This window comes from Maylandia zebra, linkage group LG16 (genome assembly GCF_041146795.1).
Source record: "Maylandia zebra isolate NMK-2024a linkage group LG16, Mzebra_GT3a, whole genome shotgun sequence".
Taxonomy (NCBI): domain Eukaryota; kingdom Metazoa; phylum Chordata; class Actinopteri; order Cichliformes; family Cichlidae; genus Maylandia; species Maylandia zebra.
This window is the reverse complement of record NC_135182.1, coordinates 19,311,035-19,334,421: the sequence shown is the minus strand read 5'-3', so window position 1 is coordinate 19,334,421 and position 23,387 is coordinate 19,311,035. Positions and strand designations below refer to the sequence as shown.

Genomic DNA, 23,387 nt, shown 5'->3' with positions numbered 1-23,387 from the left:
TTAAGTTTAGGCAACAATTAATGTCGATGCATTTTGAGTGTAGGGTTTTCTGCTGTGTGTATTTAAAATATCATAGTTCTTCTGCCACTGGTTATGTGACTGATATCAAATATGCACAAATTATCAACCCTACAAAAGGATAAGTGGAAGTGAATGGATGGATATCAAACCTTTTCCAGTAGTTTCATACTGTCACGTGCCATTTTGCTCTTTATTTGTTAGGAATCACACAGACAGTGACACTGTATGTATAGTGTGTGAAAGATAAAAGAGTTCTTTGAAACAACGTCATAATACCTCTACTGCTGTTCTTCCCGCAGATCACATGGATAACCAAAGACGTCAGCTGAGACCTGCGGTGAAAATGTGGAGGGCAAAAAGCTCAAAACCAACCTGTACTAACAAGCTCCAAAACTTTCAGAAAACGTCTGGCAGGATTAAAGTGATTAGTCTCTTATTTAGATTTACTAGGCATGCAGTTGGGGAACTGATTTGAAAACTATTTTTGTTCTATTTGGATAGCTGAATATGACTCAACCACAGCTAACAAATAAAAATCACAATGGAGTCCTTTGGCATAAAGTCTCTATACATATCCTTAATAGTTCCTTCAGGCAGTTGCTTGGTTAATTCATCCGGATCTTAGTGTGGCTCACAGCTCTGCTGTCAGGTGATCATCACAAGACCAGTGGCTTAATCCTCCTCTACAAAAGCAAGAACAGAAATCAGAGGCTTTCTTAATGTGCATGGAGGCAACTGGAACACAACATGATTTAGCTGCAGGAGTTGTTTCTGTAGATATTAAACCTATCACTGAATCTAATTCAAAGATACACAGCAAGGAACCATAGCAGAGTGAGATTCCACACTCTTCTGGGGTAACTAATTGAGCGTATTACAGCTGAGATTTGATCTACAAACTGATTTGTCACTGCTGACTGAAAGAAACAGGTGATATATCATGATTGCTCTGGGTCTTGGTCTTCTTTGTTTACTCTTTGGCCCTGACCTGTCAGAGGCTCAGTTTCCTCGAGTGTGCTGCACAGTGGAGGGGATTTTGTCCAAGCAGTGCTGCCCTGCTGTGGGCTCAGACCCTGCCAATGTGTGTGGCTCACTGTCGGGAAGAGGAAGCTGCACTGCTGTTCGAGTCGACACCAAACCCTGGGGAGGACCGTACAGACTAAGGAATGTTGATGACAGAGAGAGGTGGCCGACCAAATTCTTCAATCAGACTTGCAGATGTACTGGTGGGTGCTGACCAGCTTATTTAGATAAATAAGAAAAGTTAAATCCGTAAATGGTTAAAGTAGACTTAGATTTAACTAGGTAAAGGGTTGTGTTAAACCTTGTCTGTTGTCTGCTTTTTATTTAATGAGGCCTTCTGAGATTCTTAGCAGTAGTAACTGTTTTTATCTTTTGCATTTAAACTGCATTTTTAGGTTTTATTATTTTGTTGTACAGTGTTTTGTGACTACATGTTTGTGCACAATTTGACAATTAATTTGCTCTTTATGTTGCAGGTAACTTTGCAGGTTATGATTGCGGCCAGTGCAAGTTTGGCTGGATCGGACCAAACTGTGACCAGAGGAAAGCTCCCGTTGTGCGGAAGAATATCCACTCCTTGACCCCTGAAGAGCTCCAAGAGTTCCTGGACGCTCTGGAACTGGCCAAGAGCAGCATCCACCCAGACTACGTCATCGCCACTCAGCACTGGCTCGGACTCCTCGGACCAAATGGAACCGAGCCACAGATTGCCAACATCTCCGTTTATGACTTCTTTGTCTGGCAGCATTACTACTCTGTTAGAGACACTCTGCTTGGTAAACCATCATGGTCATATTTACACAAAACCACTACAACCATTAAATGTGTGGGTTTTTTTTTCAGGAATATAACAATAATAAAAATATCAAATAAGACAAATACTATACCTACAAAGCAGATTCCCCCCCTTTTTTAATGAAATTTTATGAAGCCTGACAAATTCCAAGTATAGACCTTTTTTACTGTAACTACAAAAATTCTGTAACATATAAACTGATAAGAGGAATGCTTTTACTTAACTTTTTGTTTTACGTTCTCATATGTTTGTTATAAAATTCATATTTTTAGGCATTAGATATAGTGTTTATTAAGCTCAGAACTGTTGTGAGACTAAAGAGGAGCTAATGAAACAATTCATTTTCCTCCAGGTCCAGGTCGTCCCTTCAAAGCCATTGATTTCTCACACAAAGGGCCAGCATTCATTACTTGGCACAGGTATCACCTCCTGAGTTTGGAAAGAGAACTCCAGGTATTTGGAATTTTGTATTATTTTTGTATTTTTTTAAACATCTCTTAAAATATTATATTTTTTGTGGTGGAGAGTAGAGGAGTGTATCCTTTGCACAACAATTTGCATTTTTTTTTAAATTTGGGCTCATCAGATTTTTAAATTGCGTGCACAATTCTTGTTTAAATTCACTGATGAAACATAAATGACCTGTCAAAGGGACATCTGTTTAAAGCTCAGATTATTGCATGTTATATTCAATAAGCTTACTGATGACTAACATTTTGGTGAAAAATTGACAGACAAATCATTCTTACAATATTTCACAAAGACATTTTAAACTTGCATTAAAAAAAAGACAATAAAAAAATGGTATACCTAAAAATTATATATATAAAATATAAACGAGAGAGAGTTGGCCCTATAAAACATCCCTATAGAGCCATGTTGCTGATTTAGCAATACTTTTTCATAGAAACACGAGTGTTTCCTTTTCTTCTGCAGAGACTTACTGGCAATGAGAATTTTGCAATCCCATATTGGAACTTTGCCACAGGGCAGAGTGAGTGTGATGTGTGTACTGACACTCTGCTGGGAGGCAGAAACCCAGACAACCCCTTCCTCATCAGTAACCAGTCCAGGTTCTCCAGATGGGGGGTGGTGTGTAACAGGTCAGAAGAAAATACTGATTGGAGGGAAACAATTGTCAGTAATTGTATTAAAAATGTGTAACCAATTAACGAATGTTCATGGTACATGTTGGTGAAACATTTAAATTCTTTACGTGTATCTAATTTATTTCCAGTCTCGACGACTACAATCGTCTCGTGACCCTTTGTAATGGAACCAGTGAAGGTTTCATACAGAGAGGGATGATCCGGCAAGGCAACAGGACTCTGCCTACAATGACTGACGTCAGAAGCTGTCTTGGAATTCGGGACTTTGACAGCCCTCCCTATTTCACCAACTCCTCCTTTAGCTTTAGGTAAAAGTGGAGTGTTCACCATTGTTAATGATGTTACATTTATGCCATCTCTTTCACAGAACAAATGAATTAATGCTGTTGTTTGTACCTCACAGAAATGCTCTCGAAGGGTACGACAAACCTGATGGAGAACTGGACGAAACCGTAGACAACCTTCACAATCTTGTCCACTCAATGCTCAATGGAACCAGCTCGTTGGCTCACTCTGCAGCCAATGACCCCATCTTTCTGGTGAAAACCTAATTCAATGGTTTCCTCTGATAAAAAAAAATCTCTGACACACTTTGTTTTCATTTTTATAAAAATGATATTTGTCATTTGTACCTTGCAGGTGCTCCATGCTTTCACTGATGCTATTTTTGATGAATGGATGAGAAGGTTTGTTCCATCCAACGCCACTTTCCCAGATGAGATGGCCCCCATTGGACACAACAGAGACTACAACATGGTTCCCTTCTTCCCTTCCATTACTAATGAGGAAGTCTATGTTCCATCTGAGCAGCTGGGATATTCTTATGCCATTTCCCTGGATGGTGAGCAAATAGTGAAAGAAAAACTTTGATCGGTGGGATAGGTGGACATTTTTGGAAAATTGATGTAATTTCTTACTGGTGAGAGTAAAGATTGATTTCACTCAAGTGTGTACAGTGTGCGTGGAGCAAAGAGTTGGCCTGGGTTTGCATGAAGAGTAGACATACCTAACCCATACAATTATTAAAGAAAAAAAATAAACAGAATTTTCTAAATTAGACTGCCAACATGATCGGTTCAAGACCAAAGTCTGAAAATGACAGATTATGGTTTTAATGGATAGTTTTTTGGCAAAATTTCTCAATTATATATACGCCACTGACACGTGTGGCCTTTCAGTGAACACTAATAAAACAGGGCAACATTGCATGTTTCAAAACAAATATCAACTCACTGCCGACCACTTTCAAATCCATGGCGCTGGCTCATCAACATAAAAAAAACCCCTCTTTTTGTTATGTTGGAATAAATATCTTCTTATTTACAGATTTCATTCACATTCAATGAACCTGCAACTGCAAAGGTTTCAGCAATCCATCTCCTGTTTCATCTATACAGATGCAGATGGAGGACCGGCTGTTTTTGTGCTGGGCTCCACTCTGGGAGGAATCTTCATCGGTCTCCTGGTACTTCTCCTTATCTTTGTGCTCTACCTGCGTCAGCGGAGAAACAGAGGCTTTGAACCTCTGATAAAAGCAGAATTCACAAATAGAAAGTACACAGAAGAAGCCTAGATTTCACCTGTTGTTCTGAAATGCGCTTGAGTGCTCAAACATACCTCATAGTAATGGAGCACCCTGTCTGCTGTCACGACTGTGAAGAAGAGCAGAATAATAATCTTCTCTTTGAATAGCATGTTGTTTTTTAGCTGTTGCATCTAATTTCATGTTAGCAAATGAATCACACGATTGTTCTACCAAGTACCTTGCACTCTTAAATCAGTCTTCAATTAAATGCATTTCTACTTTAACCAGTTTTAACCTGATTTACCATCTCAATCATCAATATATATAAAACATATATGATTACAAATTGTTTTTGGGTTTTTTTTAAATAAGAATTTATTCTCAAGAACAGCAATAAAACAAAAATGCAATCATCTTAATTGCACCAAAAACAGTAAGGCATATTTGCTCAACTAGTTCTTCAAACCTCAGTTTGAAATTATTTTAAAACCCCATAAAAACCTTTCCTCATTAGTTTTGAAATCAAACAGCAATGCATTAATTCTGAAAAACAAACAAAGAGATAACAAAAAACCCAAACTGAGCATTTTTGTGAGTCATAATTTGTCTGACCATACATCCATTTTCAATATTTTATTGCAAAAATATTAAAGGTTCAGTGATACAAAACAATAAAAAGGGCATCTTATGAGATCAAAATGTAGAATAATGGGTCCTTTTAAATGAAACTTTGACATATTTCCTCTATATTCTTGAAATAAATGTGGGTTAAAAAAGTGACTCGTATGAAATAAAGAAAAAGCTCAACAAATATTCAGTGATATGCCGCAAAGGACTTAATACAGGCTAATTCCTTGGAAATGTAAGCTTAGCAGGCCTGTTGGTTATGAACCTGTCGGGCTCTCAGAGAACAGTGGACGTACATACAGGCTGGTTTTGTCCGCCCCCCTCAGCACGGCCAGGCCTCTCACATTCTCCGTAAGTACGCTCTAGTGAGGAACTTCACTGAAGCATTCAGCTCTGTCCAGTCTCCACAGATTCTCATTTCACAGGTGACTGTGGCCGGCTTCAAGCCTGTCTGTGCTGCAGACGCAACCATTCAAGCTTTCCAGATAAATTTAGAGACCCTTTCTTTACATTTCCAGTAACCACTATGCGCTGTTGCTGCTTCTTCTCCTAATATTTCCATAACCTTTTGCAACTATTATATATAGATGTATATAGATATAGATCTATATATCTATCTGTCTATGTATATATAATTTTCTTTCTTTTTTTAAATTTGTAATTTCAACTTGTTAATACTGTCACAAAGTATTTTAGTTTTGGTCCTACAGTGTTCATTTACACACAGAATATGCTTTGGTTACTGAACCTTAAAAATAAGAGGGAAAACAACATTTACAGTATTAATGAATCATCTCAAAATCCTGTAAATATTTCTAGAGTATTTTTTGAAAATGCTAAAAGCCCCAGTTACTGTAAATTAACATCGAGGTTACAGCAGCCCAAGAACTGATAGTAATCGTCTTCGAGTGCAAAATGGTAAACGTCCATTTACACAGTTAAAGAAGATAATCCTGCTTTTCAGTGACTTCACATGACCTCCTCTGTGCTGTGAGAAGAACACTTGTATGCAGCACTTAAACACCTCTTTGTATTTGATTAGTTTTACTGACAAGTTTGCATTTTAGTGGTTGCATGAGACCCATTGTGCAACCCTTAACTTACTAATTATATTATCAATCACAATATTTGACATGGTATAAATATATTTTATACCAGGACATGCACACCACAACGCTGCAGAGGCAGCATCTACCTTGACAGCATAACCCATATATTAGCGGCACCTTCTCTAAATGTGAGTAACTGCTCCATAATAAATCTGTCCAGGCTATCTACTCTTGAAGCCTAAGGATCCAGTTTGATATGAGAATATTTTTGCACATAATGAATTTGCTGCAAGGCAAATTAGTATATAAAATGTCAATCTTAACCCTAACAGTGACTTTAAGCACAATGCAGCTGCTGAAAGGTTTTTAAGAGAATAGCTAAAAGCTGTGCAGATGCATAACCAACCCATGACATAGTTTAACTACAATCTTTCCATATGACACAGTTAAAATGATTGTGAAACAATTTAGAAGCTGCATTTGATCTAAAAATAAACATGACAGCATTACGCTTCTCATCAGAAATGAATAGTTGGCACATAAGTTCATGACAATGGAATAAGGTGTCAGTTAAAACCACATGTTCCATTCAGATCAAATCAAAGGATCCTTTGCTTTAAAAAAATAACACGTGTATAAAATGACCACATTCTCAACATTTTTTCCAACACACAATAAACTATTTTTTTTTGCAATAAAAAAAAAATCAAAACAATCAAAGTGCGTGTTATATTTTTCCACATTAAGACCTACAATAATACCTTTACTAAAATCTCAGAAGCAGAGTTAGTAGGGGTGGCATCGCTGTTAGATGGTGAAGTGATGCCAAAACATATCAAGTCTAAGGATGGCACTGCACAATCTTTGGGAAAGTGGGAACTCATGATGCTTGACTGCTCTCTTTTTCAGAGCAGACTCTTCTTGCCTTGAAGCTGGCAGTCTGAATGCTGTCTGCTCCAATCTGCCTGAATACAAAAAACTGCAAAAAAAAAGGGGAAAAAAGGAAAAAAAACAAACCCCTGCTGTCCATGTTTAGCCTGTTCCTCTAGCATTATCTCCACTGTCGCTGAAGTGCCAAGGCTGAAAGGGCCAGCATGGTTGGCAGTGCTACAGACGGTGCACAGAGCGGGGCAGAGTTATCCACAGGCCCGCTCCGGTCGGCTCTCACCACGGGGATTTCAGTCGCAGCCGTACCGTCCATGTATGTGGGGCAGACCTCTGTGCAGCCGCTGCCACTGCCTGAGCCACTGCCTTCATCGCCTGCAATACCGTAACACAAGCCAGAATGAGCACAGCACTGCAATAGCAGTGTAACATTGCTCAAAATCTCCAGCAGACACTGTGGAACTTTCTCATGTATAAATTAAAGGGTTTAAATATCACATGATTATCACCCACCTGGTGGGAAATGTGTCATTCTCTGTTTTCCTTTAGTCTCTTAAATTGTCTTAATTTTACGGTCAGCACATTGTATCACAAACTCAGTGTTGTTCAGATATGCTAATATATACACACTACACGCATGCTAAACAGTAAATAATAAACAGACACTGCCTGGTTAACACAGTCAAGCATTCAGCTTCAAATATATTTCTCATCAACTTATGGGAGACTTAAAACAATTCTTAAATTAGACTCAATGCTAAACTTTTATTCATCAAGTAGACATTAAGTAAAAATCTGCAAAGATGTTTAAAAAATGTGTCTCCCTATTTATACTGCCCCCAAGTGGCTAAAATGAACTTAGCAGTGAGTATTTACTTGTGATTCTTTACTTTTTGTTTATTAGTGTAATTGTGTCATTTGTCTGTGAAGGTTCTCAGTCATCCAGGTCAACGTAGTCAAAGGAGCTTACAAAGAAAAGCGTCTGGACTTCTTTAAGTTACTTGAAGATGTTTCACCTCTCATCCGAGAAGCTTCTTCAGTTCTGAGGTCAAATGGTGGAGAGTCCCAGATTTAAACCTAGTGGGAGTAACCCCCCAAAGAGGGACAAAAGGACCCCCTCACATCCTGGGTCATCTGACCTCAGGAATTTGCATGATAAGGTGGGGCCAGGTTTCACAATGAGCTCACCCGAATCCCTGGCTGATTGGGACCCACACCCATTTTCACACCTTGGCTCAGGCGATTAGAGGATCACCAGGGGGTCCTTTTGTCCCTCTTTGGGGGGATACTCCCACTAGGTTTAAATCTGGGACTCCCCACCATTTGACCTTAGAACTGAAGAAGCTTCTCGGATGAGAGGTGAAACGTCTTCAAGCAACTTAAAGAAGTCCAGATGCTTTTCTTTGTAAGCTCCTTTGACAATGGTGTCATTTGTAGAGTTAAACAGAACGTGATTTTGCACACTCAGTGTGACGTCTCAAAATTTCATAAACCTGGCAGAAGATACGTTTTTTTTGTTGTTGTTTTTGTTTATTATCATTATTATTATTATTATTATCATTATCATTATTATTATTATTATACAATTTTTGTTATTTGCACCTTTAGTTCTGCTTGCAGTTTTACTGACGCTGATCACCTTTGCCTTAGGGTTAGGCAGACAGCTTATTAGTAGTGAGTTGTTCTATTTGTGTGTATGACAGAAGTGGCAAATGGCTTACTTGAGTCTTGAAAGTAGATATCATTGCCATTGTAGGCATTTTTCAGCTTGTTAGTCATCACCCTCAGAGCCATGATCTGCTGACGGATGAGTGTGTCTGGGCGTGTGATGTCAACACCCACTTCAGGGTTATTCACCTGGTTGGTAAGGCCATCCTTTTGGACCTCAGGAAAGTACCTTGATGGAAAAAGAAAAGAAAAAAAAAACAGTTTTCATTGATACTGTTTAGTTGCTAAACAAAGAAAACCTTTACTTTGTTTAGTTGTTATAGACTGCTTTCTCTGAAATCTCATCAGAAGCATTCACTCAACAAAAACAGAGACAGGCTAAACACGGTCGAATTCCATAAATGTTTTGAGTCATGGGTCCAGTACAGCACTTGGGAATTGCTCTTTGAGGTAACAACAATGTTGGCAAAATGAACATTTGACCCAGTCGTGTAGGGTAATGTTCTGACATTCTTTTGACATATTTCTCTCGGGAAAACGTGTCAGCTGAATGCACTCCTGCTCGATAAATAAGCGGCAGGTCGTCATGTGATAGAATTCCACAGATCATCTGACACAGCAGCAATTGTTCTCCATAAGTCCAGATCACTCTGGAAAATACACACGTCTGAAATGTTGCTGAGGTGAAAGAGGCAAAATTTCACTTCTTTAATTGATGTTGTTTTTTTCTACCACTGAAAATAGCATTGAATATCAATTAAAACAATTAAAGAAGTTTAAAATATTCAAAATCATATAGCTGATATAACGAATAAAAGCAAAAATCGATTTCTCAGTTAGATCAGTAACGGCCAGGGAATCTGGAGCCCTAATGCAAATGTTAGCTTTTTAAAATGAAACCAAAATAACAGATGGATCTAGATGCTGGTTGAACATTTAAAAACAAAAGAAGAAGAAGAAGAAAAACACAATTTCACAAATATGCCACCAAATTCAAAACGCATGGAAGCAAATGATATTTTACACGAGATGAATTGAAACCACATAGAAAAGTTTTTTTTATAATGTTTAAGACAACAGCTTACTTTTAGTTCAAATCAAAACGCATGCTAAGCTCTTGCAGAGCAGGTGAAAGCACATAATCTGATTCTTAATTCTAGGCTTAGACTTCTTAATATGAAGCAGGTTGAACAGACTTTGGACTTCTACCCTTTTGTGTTAGCTGGCATTAGCTTCAGGCTCTGTTGCCCTTACCTGCCCTTGGTGTGTCCGTTCCAGCACTCCTCTTCGCTGGCATTTCCAGCGGTCACTCTGTCTTCTACACACATCGCCTCAGGTAGGTTGGACCAAAATTTCTTGAAGTCCTTTAGTTTCTCTTTTATGTCAACCACCTACACAAGGACAGGGGTCATTGTGAGATAGGAAAAAAGCCTCCTGTATAAGTACATGAAGTCTGATTTCCAATCAAGGATGATACATATCATAAATACAGTTTCAGGGATGTTATTGATGTTTTTATATGCTTACAATGTAACATTAATACAGAAAAATCAGTTTCACTTCAGTTCCTCACATCACAGCCCCAAATATTAAACAAAATACGAGTCCAGCAGTACCTACAAGAATAGATGGTCAGAAATATTTACTGAATTACATTTTTATTGCACATTAATATGGCGTTTATTAACAGCTATAAGCTATTCATTATGTTTCAAAACAGTCTTTTTGTATCTAAAAACTCTGCAGAGTTAATGTAATAAAAAAATAGCAGCTAAAGAGAAAATGTCTACAAAGTCAAACTGATTGAAGTAATTACACAAATTGAAGTCAATAAGGCATTATGTCTCCTAATATATGTATGACATATGAAAAAGACAATGTGCTGTTTTTCTAAAAAGTACATGTCAAATGCTCCTATTTCTTATTTCTATAGCATCAAATCATAACAACAATTGCCTCAAGGTGGTTTATATTGTAAGGTAAAGCTCCTATAACATTACTATTACTGACAGTCATGATTAGTCATTAAAAAACCAAATCCCACAGTGTTACTAACAACAGTATGTGGCTGTAAAATCATTTGAGAGAAAATACAAACACTAAATTAAACTAAGACATTTCTGACACACAGTGGATGAGAAATGGCAGGTTGAAAACTTGCATTTGAGTGAGATGAATAAAGCTTACTGTTACTCTGGATGCATCTCGTGTGAAAAAGGTAGAGAAGCATTTCACTTTTGCTCACTAACACACCTTAACAAGCTGATTATAAACCTCAGGAAGACATCTTCGCACTTGAACTCGTACCAAACGATTTGGGTTTAATTTTTCCTTCTCTGTTGACTATCAAATGTTTGCATCATGGAAAGGAAGACTATGCAGGCTTGCAGCAATCATTTCAAACTGAATGCCAGACATAAATGCTCCTTTGCATCCCAGCCATGTGACAAAGTCAGATATCGTTTCCTGACTTGAGCCTGTTGAACTCCAATCTTTCATCAAACACACAGAATTTGACATATTTCACTGAAGCTGAGGGAAAGCCTGATAGCAGCAGGTTGGCCCCATTATCTTTTTCCGTCTGACTTGCTGTTGGCTTACGTGAAATTGTAGAGAACCTGAGCAGAACATGAAAGGTGCTGTACTGACTGTGTGACGCTGCTGTAGGCCTTGACACTGCTTTTGATGTGTTAATCCTGTCACACTGATGCCAAAGCACTTGAGCAGCTCTGATACTGCCCAGAGGGTCGAGGCTACACTCAATACAAGAGATTGACTGGCAATGTTTGACTAAACCTCATACATTAAGTTAAGTCTAACAAGTGAGATTCACAGTTTTCCTCAGGATCTGCTGGCAAAAAACAGAACCTGTGAAAGTGGGAACTGAACTAGGAATGACACATATGAAAACATTCGATTAATACCTCTATCAAGTATTGTGTGGCCATTATTTCACGTGGATGCAAGTGAAAAGGTATTTTAAGCAGCAGCTAATTTATTATCCTATTTGAAACAGAATTTAAAAAATCTGAAAGATTCATGAACTGAAAAAAACCCCTAAAAAGTCTGTGTTAAGTTTGCAAAAGAGAAAGGTTTTGCAAACTTAACACAATTATAAACAAGCCTCTGAGAAAAGTCTGCCTCTCGTCTAACTGGACGTTGCCTATGAACAAATACTACCACTCCAACAAATAACCCTCAAATGCAACCAACTGCAAAGGCCACTAGATGGCAGTATGTCTTTGAGATCTGGTGAGATGAAAGTGAGTAGACGAAAAATCCAGGGAGGAAATGAAAGTGACAAAATAACCTTGCAAATTGAAACTAATTATGTTTGCTAATGAAGCTTCTTTAACATCAAAGTTCAGCTCCATGTGGCCAAACATAGATGGAAGACATGATATCCAAACAGATGTCAGCAGAAAGCCTAATGGAAGACAAAATTACACACACACAAAAAACGCACACACGCAGACACATACACACAAAAGACGGTGTAGAAGAAACGCATGTCCCCATGGTATGTGAGGAAGCAGAGCGGAGCTATGCGATTCTTTTTATAATCTGCTACCTATTACTGACAGCACTGACATTCTCATTAAAATCACAATGACGATCACAGACACAGCACCTCCCCGGCGCCTCACATCAGGATATTACATAGCATTTGTTTTCAGTGACATCCTAACAAATGACTATTATCATGCTATGTGATAGCTGCTCCAATTCCTAATGACACTAAAGGTGGCATTAGTGTGAGATATCTACAATCTATAATAAGGGCTGATGAGGGAGTTGATAGAAGCATTTACTCAATAGAAGTGCAAGCTGTATTCATTTTTAGATTATTATTCAGTCCCAGGACTTCAATAACTTCTAAATTTAAGGACCATATAAAACACCGACAACACAAGGACCTTAAGATATTAGAAGTGCTGCTAAAAAGACTTCTCTTCAAACGCTGCTAACTGTACAGATGTTTTCCACTGAATGATGTCTTCTGAATAATTTCTAAATGGTTTAAATATGACAGATCAGCGCAGAAACGTAGCTCTTGATTTTCATTAAAAATATTTTAAATAATTATTTAAATAAACAGAGCTAAATGAGCCATTTGAAAACCCATTAAACCATCTTCTCCTGCAATGATATATATTTGCTATGTATTCTATAATTTTAAATATACAGTGTATATACTGTCTGCACTGAAAAAAAAAGTGGTATATATAGATATATAGGCATATATTTCCTATTCTTTATAGGCACTATAAAGGTCTTTGAGGCCAATCCTGCAGGGATGTACGTAGCCTTGCTCTTGTCCTGTTTTATGCATCATATCATCTATATTATATATTACTTACAGGAACAGTGCTGTATCTTTATTCACTGATCTACCAGTGATACAGTGTGCAAATGCATGTCTTTAAATGTTTCTTTAACAACTGTAACAGTTTATTAATTCCAATATTGAATTAAGATAAATCCTTTAACTTTGGCAAAAAAAATACACAAATGTGAACTATACAGCAGTGTTATTATTAATGTAGTAAAGCTTATTATTATATACCGGTAACAGCTGACATGACAGCTTATATATTTGGAATATATAAATACGTTGTGCATAATAAATGCATAATACATTTAATGCATATTGCTTCTTGTTGATGAATTCCATGAACGGCGCAAAACCAAACAGGTGCTACTTAGTCCCTCACTCTCTGAGTACTTCCCAACTTCCCAGCTGTGCATGTGGCATTTATCCTCTCCCCTGCTGGTTACTCAGGAGACGTAAATGCATGTAGTTTAACTTTTAAAAGAGGCTTATGAATTTCTTACAGCAACTGGGCACCGGGAAGTTACAAATGTTTCCCAAGCAGGAGTTTATTTGCTGAGCACAATTTAAAGTGGCTGATTAATCCACGTTTGGTGCACGAACGGGTACTTGCGCCCGCAGGATGCAGTATATATACAGCCACAACAAATGGGCCCTGTTTATTGCTCTTAAGATACATGTTGCCCAGTGCAATTGTATGGGGAGGTAATATGTCTTAATTAAAATAGAAACAAACAAACGAAAAATACAATGGAGCTACGTTGCACAAGTGAATAAGCTAAATCAGGATTTGGCTTCAAGATCAATATTCATAACCTTTTTGTAGGTTATGATTTTTTTATGAATTTGATGACAATAATAAAGTAAAGAGCATGACCAGGTTTATCTTTTAAACATCTTCTCCTTAGCTTAAACAAAATATATATATAATTATATTTACCTTGAAGCTTAATCATGTATGCAGCACCACTGCAGCACCACTGTCAACTCTCCACTTCCCTCCTCAGACATATTTTTTTTCTTCTTTTACCCCATTGCCCTGTTTCCTGTCATGAACCATATATTTCTTCACTGCGTTGTTCTCTCTCTCTGCCTACTCGCTGTGACTCTGCAAGGTCCCCACTCTTTTTGGTCTTTTTCTGTCTTGCTTTAGTTCTAAATGTAAGTGAAACTTTCATGCCTAGCTGACCCGTGATCTTACAACAGAGCTCCCATTCAAAGGAGATTTGTGGGTAAAGCCTCTGGTGTCTTCCGACTTTGATACACAGAATAAGCTCAGTCTTCTCTATCCTTTCTGTATTGAATCATTTTATCCAAGCTTTCATTTTAATTATTTTGAATTTTAACGAGCACTGTGTGTGTGTGTGTGTGTGTGTGCAATGCAGTTAATCACGCATTTATTTAATTGTCCAGTTCTTTTTTGTCTCTTTATAGCTCTTATTTCCACAAGAAAAGATAAGCAGAGATTTTTTTTTAACAGCACCAAACCACAGAAAATAAATTCAGCAACAGCAATGGAAAGTAGCCTGTAATGTATTACAGCTCACACAGCTTAGCGTGCTATGATCCAAACATAACCTCACCTTTAAACTTGCTTTTTTCACCTCAAATGAAATCTGCCCAAACAGCCCGGATATGCGATACAGTGTTTACTCGCTGTAAAAAGCTGTTGGCAAGCTCACGTGGACATACATGAGGAAATGTTTACAGAGAGTAATTATTTCCAAAAATCAGCCATATGAGCATATGAGATTCCGGTGTTAACGGGCTTAAAGTCTTTGTGTTTGCACACACTTAAAGTGTTTCTTACAATATTTATCACCCATGCTGTTTTTCTGTGCACACAGCTGAGTGTGCAGGCAGACAGATCATAAGTTCTCGTGGCTCTCTAACAGTGTGGCAGCTGTGTGCCATCTTTCAGCTCAGAACAGAAATGTGAGTGAACTATACTTTGACCAGTGGTTTTCAGACGCCCTTGCCTATTCTCAGATCAAAAGCTGACGTGTCGCTGGCTTTGAAGTTGCAGTCACACTCCCAGTGACGGCACAATGTCAGTGCCCTAAGCTCTTATCTGGCCGTAGAATGATGTCTGTACGTGCTATGTGCCTTTCGGTAAAAAAGAAATATGCGGCCAGACTACATAACTTTTGCTCTCAGCACACACACTGCATTTGCAGTGCTCCCTAAGCTGACCTGTGCAGAGTGTGTCCCCTGGCTTTTCAGTCAGCTGGTACATCTCCTTTCCTCTCTCTCTCTGTAATAAGCACCTATCTTGCTTAATTAACAACCAGTCCTTTTCATAAGCACATATCTGGGGTTGTCGTCACTGTTTGACACGGCACACATCCATCTGCTGCAAGTCTGTACTAAATTAGTGCACGTTCAATCTAATCATAGACTCGACAGCAGGTCTTCCCACTAAACCACAAGGGGCAGACAACTCCTCGATCAACTTATTTTCCCTGGCAACTGCTCCTCCTGTCTGCGTTAAAATAGTTTTTCATTTGATACGAATGCAGTATTCTTCCTGCATCTCAATTACAGGGGTCAGGGAGTCGGTTCTGCTCATACCAAGTCCTTGGCCATGCCACAAGTCTCTTTCCCTGACCAGTGACCAATTTGAGGACAGACCAAATAGTTTCTCACAAGGAGGAAGGCCACAGTAAGAATAACTTTGCATGTTCATCACAACTGTGATCAAGTTAGATTTTTTACCCAGTCACACTGAGGAACTAATGCAGTCTCTTGTGGTAAGGCTGTTGACAAATCAGCCGTCATGGTGTCAAGTCACAGGGGACTGAATCCCTGTGGGTATAATTCCCTAGACATGACTATTAAGTCTGGTGTCCAACATGTCATAAAATCCTCCTCATCAGTTCAAGTCAACTCATAAACAGCAGATTCTTTCAACCAAGGCTTGCCATCTGGCTTTAAAGTACTTTTAGCATATTATTAAAATGATTCAGTAGAAATAACATTGGTTAGCCTAAAGCACATCAAGCAAATGACCTCTGCGATGATGTTTCGAGTAGCAGTTGTCTCCACATCGTTGTGTCTGCTTTGTCCTTGTCTGGAAACATTTGCCTCAAAGGTGACTGGCAGTGTTGCTTGGAGCAGGTAACTACCAGACTGCATATAGATGTGGGCTGTTTTCATCCAATCAATATCCATCAACAGAGGGCAAAAGCAAACAATGTTTCCCCTTTGTGACTTCACAATAGATGAGATCAGAAAGACATCACTCCGCTGTTAATCTTGCAGTGCTAACACAAATGAAAATGGTACACCAAAAGCAAATCATGGTTAGAAAACATCACAACCACTTACAAGCTATGTGGCTTGATATGACATTGGAGTGATGTCATATCATCACCCCACCCCACAGACTGCTGGGCTACATGCCACGTGCTCATGATAAATCCATTTTTTAAGGATCAGTCTGCAGGCTGCAGCACTTTCTTTAACTTCCTCCTCGTTTAACTTGATTACAACTGATTATGTCCTGGTAGAAATCTGCCACAGCAGGATTCCAAAACATGATTTGACATGAACAGCCCAAGAAAGCCTCAACCAGAGCAGCGCGTCTCCTGGTGACAGCGCTGTCACGCCGTTACTATGCTGCTTCCTTAGAGCGAATGCACGAAGTAAAGTAAAACTGTATTGTTACACAAATCTGGCTATTATTTTGCATTTGTTTCGATTTGCAACCTGGCATTCACACAATAGTGTAAATGCTGTGTGATCCATTTTAATTATATACCTGACAGAAATTGTGGGGAAGATATGGGGGCAATAAACAAAGCTAATGAATATTTATCACTTATTACTGCGGCCGAAACACCGATTTTAAAACGTCTGCCTTAATTTAATACTGTACATTGCATTGATGCAATCGCATAAGTGCGTCAAACCAGATTTGCTATCACGCTGTCTTACTATGTTGTAAAATTAAGTTTTGAAAGTTGAACTGAATTTGTGCGCTCGCTTCTGCAGCACCCTGGAGGCATAACTTTATTTTCAACATTACACAGACTTTATAAGTGTTGTAGAGGAAACAATTCATCATGCCTTTAATTCAATGTGACAGTGAATCTCTGTGTACCTTGAAAAACTTGTGGGAAAAAAAACCTGTCTCCAAAAATAAAAGTGTAAGATGCATAATTACAAACCAACATCTTTAGACTTTTAAGGCTATATTTATCAGATTTGATCACTTTGTAAAGTGGATTATATTAAATTGTGAATAGCAACAGAAAAAAGGATGTCTTACAAAATGATGCTGGTATCCGTTGTGATCATAGGGGCATTTGAAGACTTCATTAGTCATAAGTCAATACACAGGTGTTGTTAAAGCCCAACCTTATCTAGGTTTGTGTATACTGGATTCTGCACATAAAGCACACACACACACACACACACACACATGAAGATCAAGTATTTCCCTTATAAATGACTTTATTGATGTAGCTCATGTTGTACTTACATCCTGTCACTGAACGGGACTGTCATGGCCCATTTTAAGTCTTTTTGCCTCAAACCATTTGCTCAGTCCCATGGTAACTACACAGTTAGGCAATATGGTTTATCATAGTGAGCAAAATGTATCACACAAAGATCCCATGGTGAGGAAAAAATGACAGAATATTGATGAAGCGGCGTTGAGTTTGTGCATGTGACTCGCCCAAGGCTACGACAGGCGAACTTTGAAAAAGGGAGATGATTAAAGGGAAGCTATGCACTATGGAAAACAGAGCAATCATTGGCAAGCCTGCTTTCCCCTGCTACCCCTGTTCCCCAGAGATGCAAGCAGCGTACAGTGTAATGGGGCCAGTGCGCCTCATTAATGAATTGACACATATGAAATGTAGCAGAGCCTTTATGGCACCAGCATTAGTCGATGAGGGGGAAAATGGACAATGTATGGAAGGAATTAAATAAAATCAGTGTTTGTGGAAAAAATACTGTTTTGGCATTATAGCGGCTGGCTGACCTTTGATTTTAACTTAAAAAAGTGACGAACTGTAAAACAGAGTTATTGGGGCAATTTGATTATCAGCATGATAACATCCAAAAAAGTATATAAACCCCCCCACATGATTTTAGCTCAGTTATTATGCGCCCATTTTTATTATACTATGCATTTTCCAATATCTGCGGTTTTTACTGACTTCCCTTCCTGTGCCTCTCTTCGTTTAATAAACCACGTTTATGGTTTCGTAAATTTCATTTGCAGCTACAAAAAAAATTCCACAGCAGATTCAGCCACTGTAACATTCAGCTGTCTGTAACAGCAGAAACTCATGACATATCTATCATTGCAACTATCTTATACCCATCTGGTAGTATAAAGTATGTGATCTTTGTAAGCTAAACCACAAATGTAATGGAATTTGTACATCTCCACGCCAGAGGGTGGGTCATGTTTGGATCTTTGCCATATATAGGCCGATTTGAGACTGCAGGAAAATGGAGCATAATGTGACCTTTTACTTGTATACAGCATATACTTGTGGACAAGCTGTGCTTTTGCGTCTGGCCAAGATCCCTGAAACAATTATCCAACTGGATTGCAGATGTAAGGCATTACATGGATCCTTTATATGCTGGTTTTGTGTATTTTCTCAGAAAACCATAATAAGGATATGTGGGATATTAAAAGCATAGTGAGATATAATGGTCACAAAATTGACTTCATAGAAAGTCAAGCCGTTAATAATGGATTGCTGAGACCTGCAAATTATCAGGGGATTTGGATTTGTTTGGCATTTCGGACGGCAAAAATCTCAGAGGTGGTGAAAAACAAGGTTTGGAGAACTTATTGTGCCAGTATTCATTTCCTCTCTGTATCTACGTTCAAAAATGAAGACTAATATGACAAAATAGGATCACGGTATATCATTTAAAGCTTAGTAAAATGATAAATTATTAAGTGGTCTGAATGTCTTTTTATTGATATTTATATTTTGCCTTTACTCTTAAAAGATGGATGCATCTGGGCCATCGTGGCATGACCAGCAAGCCAAACAGAGTCAGGTCCCACATTTATCAAAATGAATGACTGCACAAGAGGACAGCATGCTGTTTTAAGACGCTCAAAAAGCAAATAAAAAAAATACAATTTTGACTGGAGATTTTCTTGTCACATAAAATGTTCTCATACAACACCGCGGCACTCTGTGGCTTTAGCCAACGCAGCATCTTAATACCGTAATACCTATAATCCAGGACAGAGTATTTTTATCTTGCTAGCTGTAATTGCTGCTTTTTGTAAGCCGTTTTCTCTAAATGTCCTTTTGATATTTTTTTAAGTATTGCATGGTAAAAAGAGGACAAACTGGACTAGCACTGATCATGTTTGCATAGTTTCTGTATAGATTTTCTTTGCTCTTCTAATTTTGTATTCTCATTTACACACATATCTATATCTATCTATCTATATATCTATATCTATATCTATATCTATATCTATATATCTATCTTTTCTGAATTGAGTTTGTATTTTTTGAGTTTGTTTATCAAATTATTTATTATTTATGTTTTCTCTTAAGCCGGCTCCTGAAAAACCTTCTAAATTGTACTTTTCTGAACTTTGATAAGCCCCGTACTCACATTGTGATACACATCACAGTTTTGTCGTTTTGGGAATTTAATTTGAACCACCTCAGGCTTTGGAGAAAGTAAAACAAAATAAAATATCTATACCTCTTGTCCTACACCCACAGGCACTTACGTATGCAATAAGATTGTTATGAAATTGTCTTGAAGAATAAATCCCTCTGCTGAAACGGCTTCTTCATCTTATATTTTTAGCTTAAAAGTTTTGTTCAACCCAGCTGACAGTGAGACACAGGATTGTTATTCTTTCCACCCTGTTGACAACCTTACTAGTGTTGCCTTGTGAATGACAACAGTAACAAATGGATGATAAGTATTCTATGGTTGTTGCACCTTTTGCCCTGATACAGCATGTGCAATGTCTCTTTTATCACTATAGGATCAAGGTCATAAAGCATTGGATTACTGTCAGCTGCAGTTGCCTGATAACCTGATTGAGATGTGTCACTATGGGAAATGTCTCTGTATGCTCATCTTACATATAATTTAGTCATAGGAAGTGATGGTGATGTGCTCAAAGCAGCCTCTACTTCCTACACATTTACATAAACAACTTCCTTTTTTTTCCTCAAAAGCTGTATTGTTTGCCCCATGCAATCAGAACCACACTCCCACTCACAACAGTGTCAGATTCTTGCTATTATGAGCAACAAACTTGTTGCTTGTCGTTAAACTTGGGATTTGTGGTTACTGGTCATCTGAAATGTGTCATCTTGACCTAAAATGTGGCATCGAGAGTAAACCATGGATGAGGAAAAACTCATTTACAACGTAACACAACCCACACAGACTGGGTTAAAAAAAAACCTTCATATAGATCCAAAAGCACTAAATGCTCTTTTCAAGGAATAAATATGTCCACAGTGGTGCCACAAGCCAGATATCAGCAATGTGTCATTCCTCTGCCTTCCCACGCAAATTTATATTGTCAGCCTGAGAATCAACCGAGTGACTGAGGGCAAACTAAGTGCTTCATCTTTAAATCAATGAAGGCGCCACAAGCTTCTTCATTATTTTTTTTCAACATTCACAACTCCTGACAAACAAATTCACATAATTGACAAAGAATATAAATAATGTAAAGTCATCCCACAGCTCTACTAAATGTCACTGCTCCCCCCCCCCCGACATTAGCATTAAGATAATGCAGCCGAGTCTCTGAGTTGAAATCTGTTTACTTTTGTAGCCCTCTTTTTCTTTCAGAACTGCCTTCATTCTTTGTGATATTAGTAACAATGGTTAGTAACAATACTCAGGTAGGCTTTGGCGTTGAAACTATGTTCAGCTGTTAGTAAGAGGCACTAAGAAAAAATACCCCAAATCATTACAGCACCACCAGCCAGAACCATTAAAGGCAGGATGGATCCATGCTTTTATGTGTTTTATGCCAAATTCTGACCCTACCATGTAAATGCTGCAAGAGAAGTTGAGACTCATCAGACCACGAAACATTTTCTTAATCTTCTACTCTACAATTTTGGCGAGTCCACGCAGCCTTAGTTTGTCAGCAATCCTTTGAGCAACAGCAGAAGACCACATGGCGTGGTCTGCTGTAATCCATCTGCTTCACGCTTTGATGTATTGTGCATTCAGAGATGCTCGTACGCATACTTTGGTTGTAACGAGTGGTTATTTGAGTGGCTGTTGCCTTCCCATCATCTCAAAGCAGTTTGGTCATTTCCCCCTAACTTCTAGCATCAACAAACCATTTCCACCGAACTGCTGCGCACTGGATGTTTTCTCCTTTTTGGACAAATCTCTCTGTAAACTCTAGAGGTGGGAAAATCCCAGTAGATCAGCAGTTTCTCAACAACTCAGTACCACTCATGCTCAGTTTAAACTTCAACAAGTCATCTTGTCCATGTCTATAACCTTAATGTGCTGAGGTGATGACATGTGATTGCCTGATTAGACATTTGGTTTAAGAAGCAGTTAAACATATGTACGTAATAAAGTGACCAGTAAGTGCAAATAACATATTGTTCTCTCTTTCTTCTACAGAAATGTTTTTTCTGGGAAAAGGGAGGAGATTTCACTGAATTAAAAAAAAAAAATCACAGGATCTCATAGCAGATCCACCCAAGTTAGTCAGGTTTGGTTGGATCTGCTATGCTTTTTTTCTCCTTTGACAACTAATACCAAGCTTAAAAATGTACTTTTTAGGACTGTGGTTTTACCATATAAGTAAAAAAAAAGTTTCTTAAAGCACATGCACAGCATACAGTGCAATGCACATCTACCAGTGGCTCTAAAGGTTTCTGCCCATCGTAAATTTTAGAATATGTCCACGCCGTGCAACTCCACATGTTTACACTTTGTAAGCTAACCAGAGTCCCATGCTTCTAAATGAAAGTTACATCCTCTTTTAGCTTACCAACTGTAAACACAGCTGTTTTATGAAGAAAGAGTCGACTTGACATGTTGTCTGCTTTGGTTCTTTTTGGTTTGCTCCTTTGTTTTCTAAACAAACAGCCACCACCGCACAGCAACTGTCAACTGTACAGGTAATTAGTTGGAAAAAGGAACTTGTGAACTTGTTAAGGTGGTCTTCCAAAACAGCCATCAAGGAGTCACTAATGAAGCACATTTTCACATAATGAGCGTCACAGTTTGTTAGACCAAATCTGTGTCAGGCGGTGCCGATGTGGTGACTTGGATTTACAAGCTATAGTTTTTGGTGGGCTTTAATTTAAGCACTCAAACATTCATGCATGAGTGCCACCCCTTGCCTCGAAAATCGTTGCGTTTATGGTCAAACAGTGTCCTGAAGTATCATGCCACATATGCACTGCCAGACTATTTATTTTTGTGTGGTCTCAGAGAAAGTATCAGTTATGCTAGAATCTGTGGAATCTACATAATTGCATGGTTTTGGTAAGAGTCAGTAAATAAAACAACTCAGAGAAAGGAGCTGTGGATAGGCCCACTTTACTTCCATTAGGCTGTATCCAAAACAAGAATGTTTCAGTGGCTTGTCATATCCCTGGATGGCAGAAATATAATGCTAGGGTCAAGATTTTTTTAAAAGGAGTGGTTATGTTTTTTTATTTCCCTGTCAAGTGACTTCACAAACCACACATGTATGTTACTCAGTGTTTGCCGCTGAACATGGTAAGGAATGCAAAGAACAAAGATCATGCACGTGAATACACAGTTTTGCTTTCCAAGTTATTCATGTACTAACTGATCATTTGTCTACATATGAAAGCAAAAAAAAAAAGCTAAATCACCATTTCCACTTCACATAAAAGAGATTTAGTATGCAAGTTGGCAGTTCAGACAAATCATCAGAATCTAGCTGAACAGCTGCCTTTTGAATTTTTTATTCAGTCATTCACATTCCTCATATGCTCCTAATTCAAATCATGCAGGGATACAGCCCGTGCATTTTGCTAAATGCACAAAGAAGAGCCCAGACAGATCACTTGTCACACAGTCAACAAACAGAGACAATCACACTGTCACACCTAATAGCTATTTATTGACCTGCATGCTTTAGCGGGAGGAAACTTAAACATCTAAAGTAAACAAAATCACAAGTGCAAAACCTTCTAGACAGCCATCGATCCACCGTGCTACCATCTTTTCTTTTTGGGAGACCTAACCAAGAATTTAGAAGAATTTTTAACTTGATGTCCTCCCACCTACTGTAAAGCACAGGGGACAAAAAAGAAACAAACTAACGCTGGAGTGAGGGCAGTGTGTTGCTTACTGTCATTTCACTGGAATGTTTGAC

At 38.4% G+C, this 23,387-nt stretch overlaps 2 protein-coding genes across 3 annotated transcripts in view; one reads left to right on the top strand and one right to left on the bottom strand.

The window, feature by feature from the left end:
- The first annotated feature begins 726 nt into the window (after positions 1 to 726).
- Positions 727 to 4,758, top strand: dct (dopachrome tautomerase). Its single transcript, XM_004557823.4, has 8 exons — positions 727 to 1,247; positions 1,521 to 1,820; positions 2,193 to 2,293; positions 2,777 to 2,943; positions 3,078 to 3,257; positions 3,353 to 3,488; positions 3,589 to 3,790; positions 4,347 to 4,758. Exons 1-8 carry the CDS (start codon positions 962 to 964, stop codon positions 4,520 to 4,522), a joined length of 1,548 nt encoding a protein of 515 aa, XP_004557880.2. The 5' UTR covers positions 727 to 961; the 3' UTR covers positions 4,523 to 4,758.
- A 334-nt stretch (positions 4,759 to 5,092) lies between these two features.
- Positions 5,093 to 23,387, bottom strand: part of LOC101480018 (glypican-6) — an 80,294-nt gene continuing 61,999 nt past the window's right edge. For both annotated transcript variants that reach the window (XM_076874969.1, XM_004557822.4), the window contains 3 exons: positions 9,958 to 10,094; positions 8,757 to 8,932; positions 5,093 to 7,410 (listed from right to left, as the gene is read on the bottom strand). In XM_076874969.1, coding sequence (XP_076731084.1) covers positions 7,202 to 7,410; positions 8,757 to 8,932; positions 9,958 to 10,094 — 522 coding nt within the window. In that variant the 3' untranslated portion in view covers positions 5,093 to 7,201. The remainder of the gene's footprint in view (positions 7,411 to 8,756; positions 8,933 to 9,957; positions 10,095 to 23,387) is intronic.

Coding starts and splice junctions, on each gene's coding strand:
- dct (XM_004557823.4), top strand. CDS start 962: ATGATTGCTCTGGGTCTTGGTCTTCTTTGTTTACTCTTTGGCCCTGAC. Junction 3,258..3,352: donor AACTCCTCCTTTAGCTTTAG/GTAAAAGTGGAG, acceptor TGTACCTCACAG/AAATGCTCTCGAAGGGTACG. Junction 3,489..3,588: donor CCAATGACCCCATCTTTCTG/GTGAAAACCTAA, acceptor TGTACCTTGCAG/GTGCTCCATGCTTTCACTGA.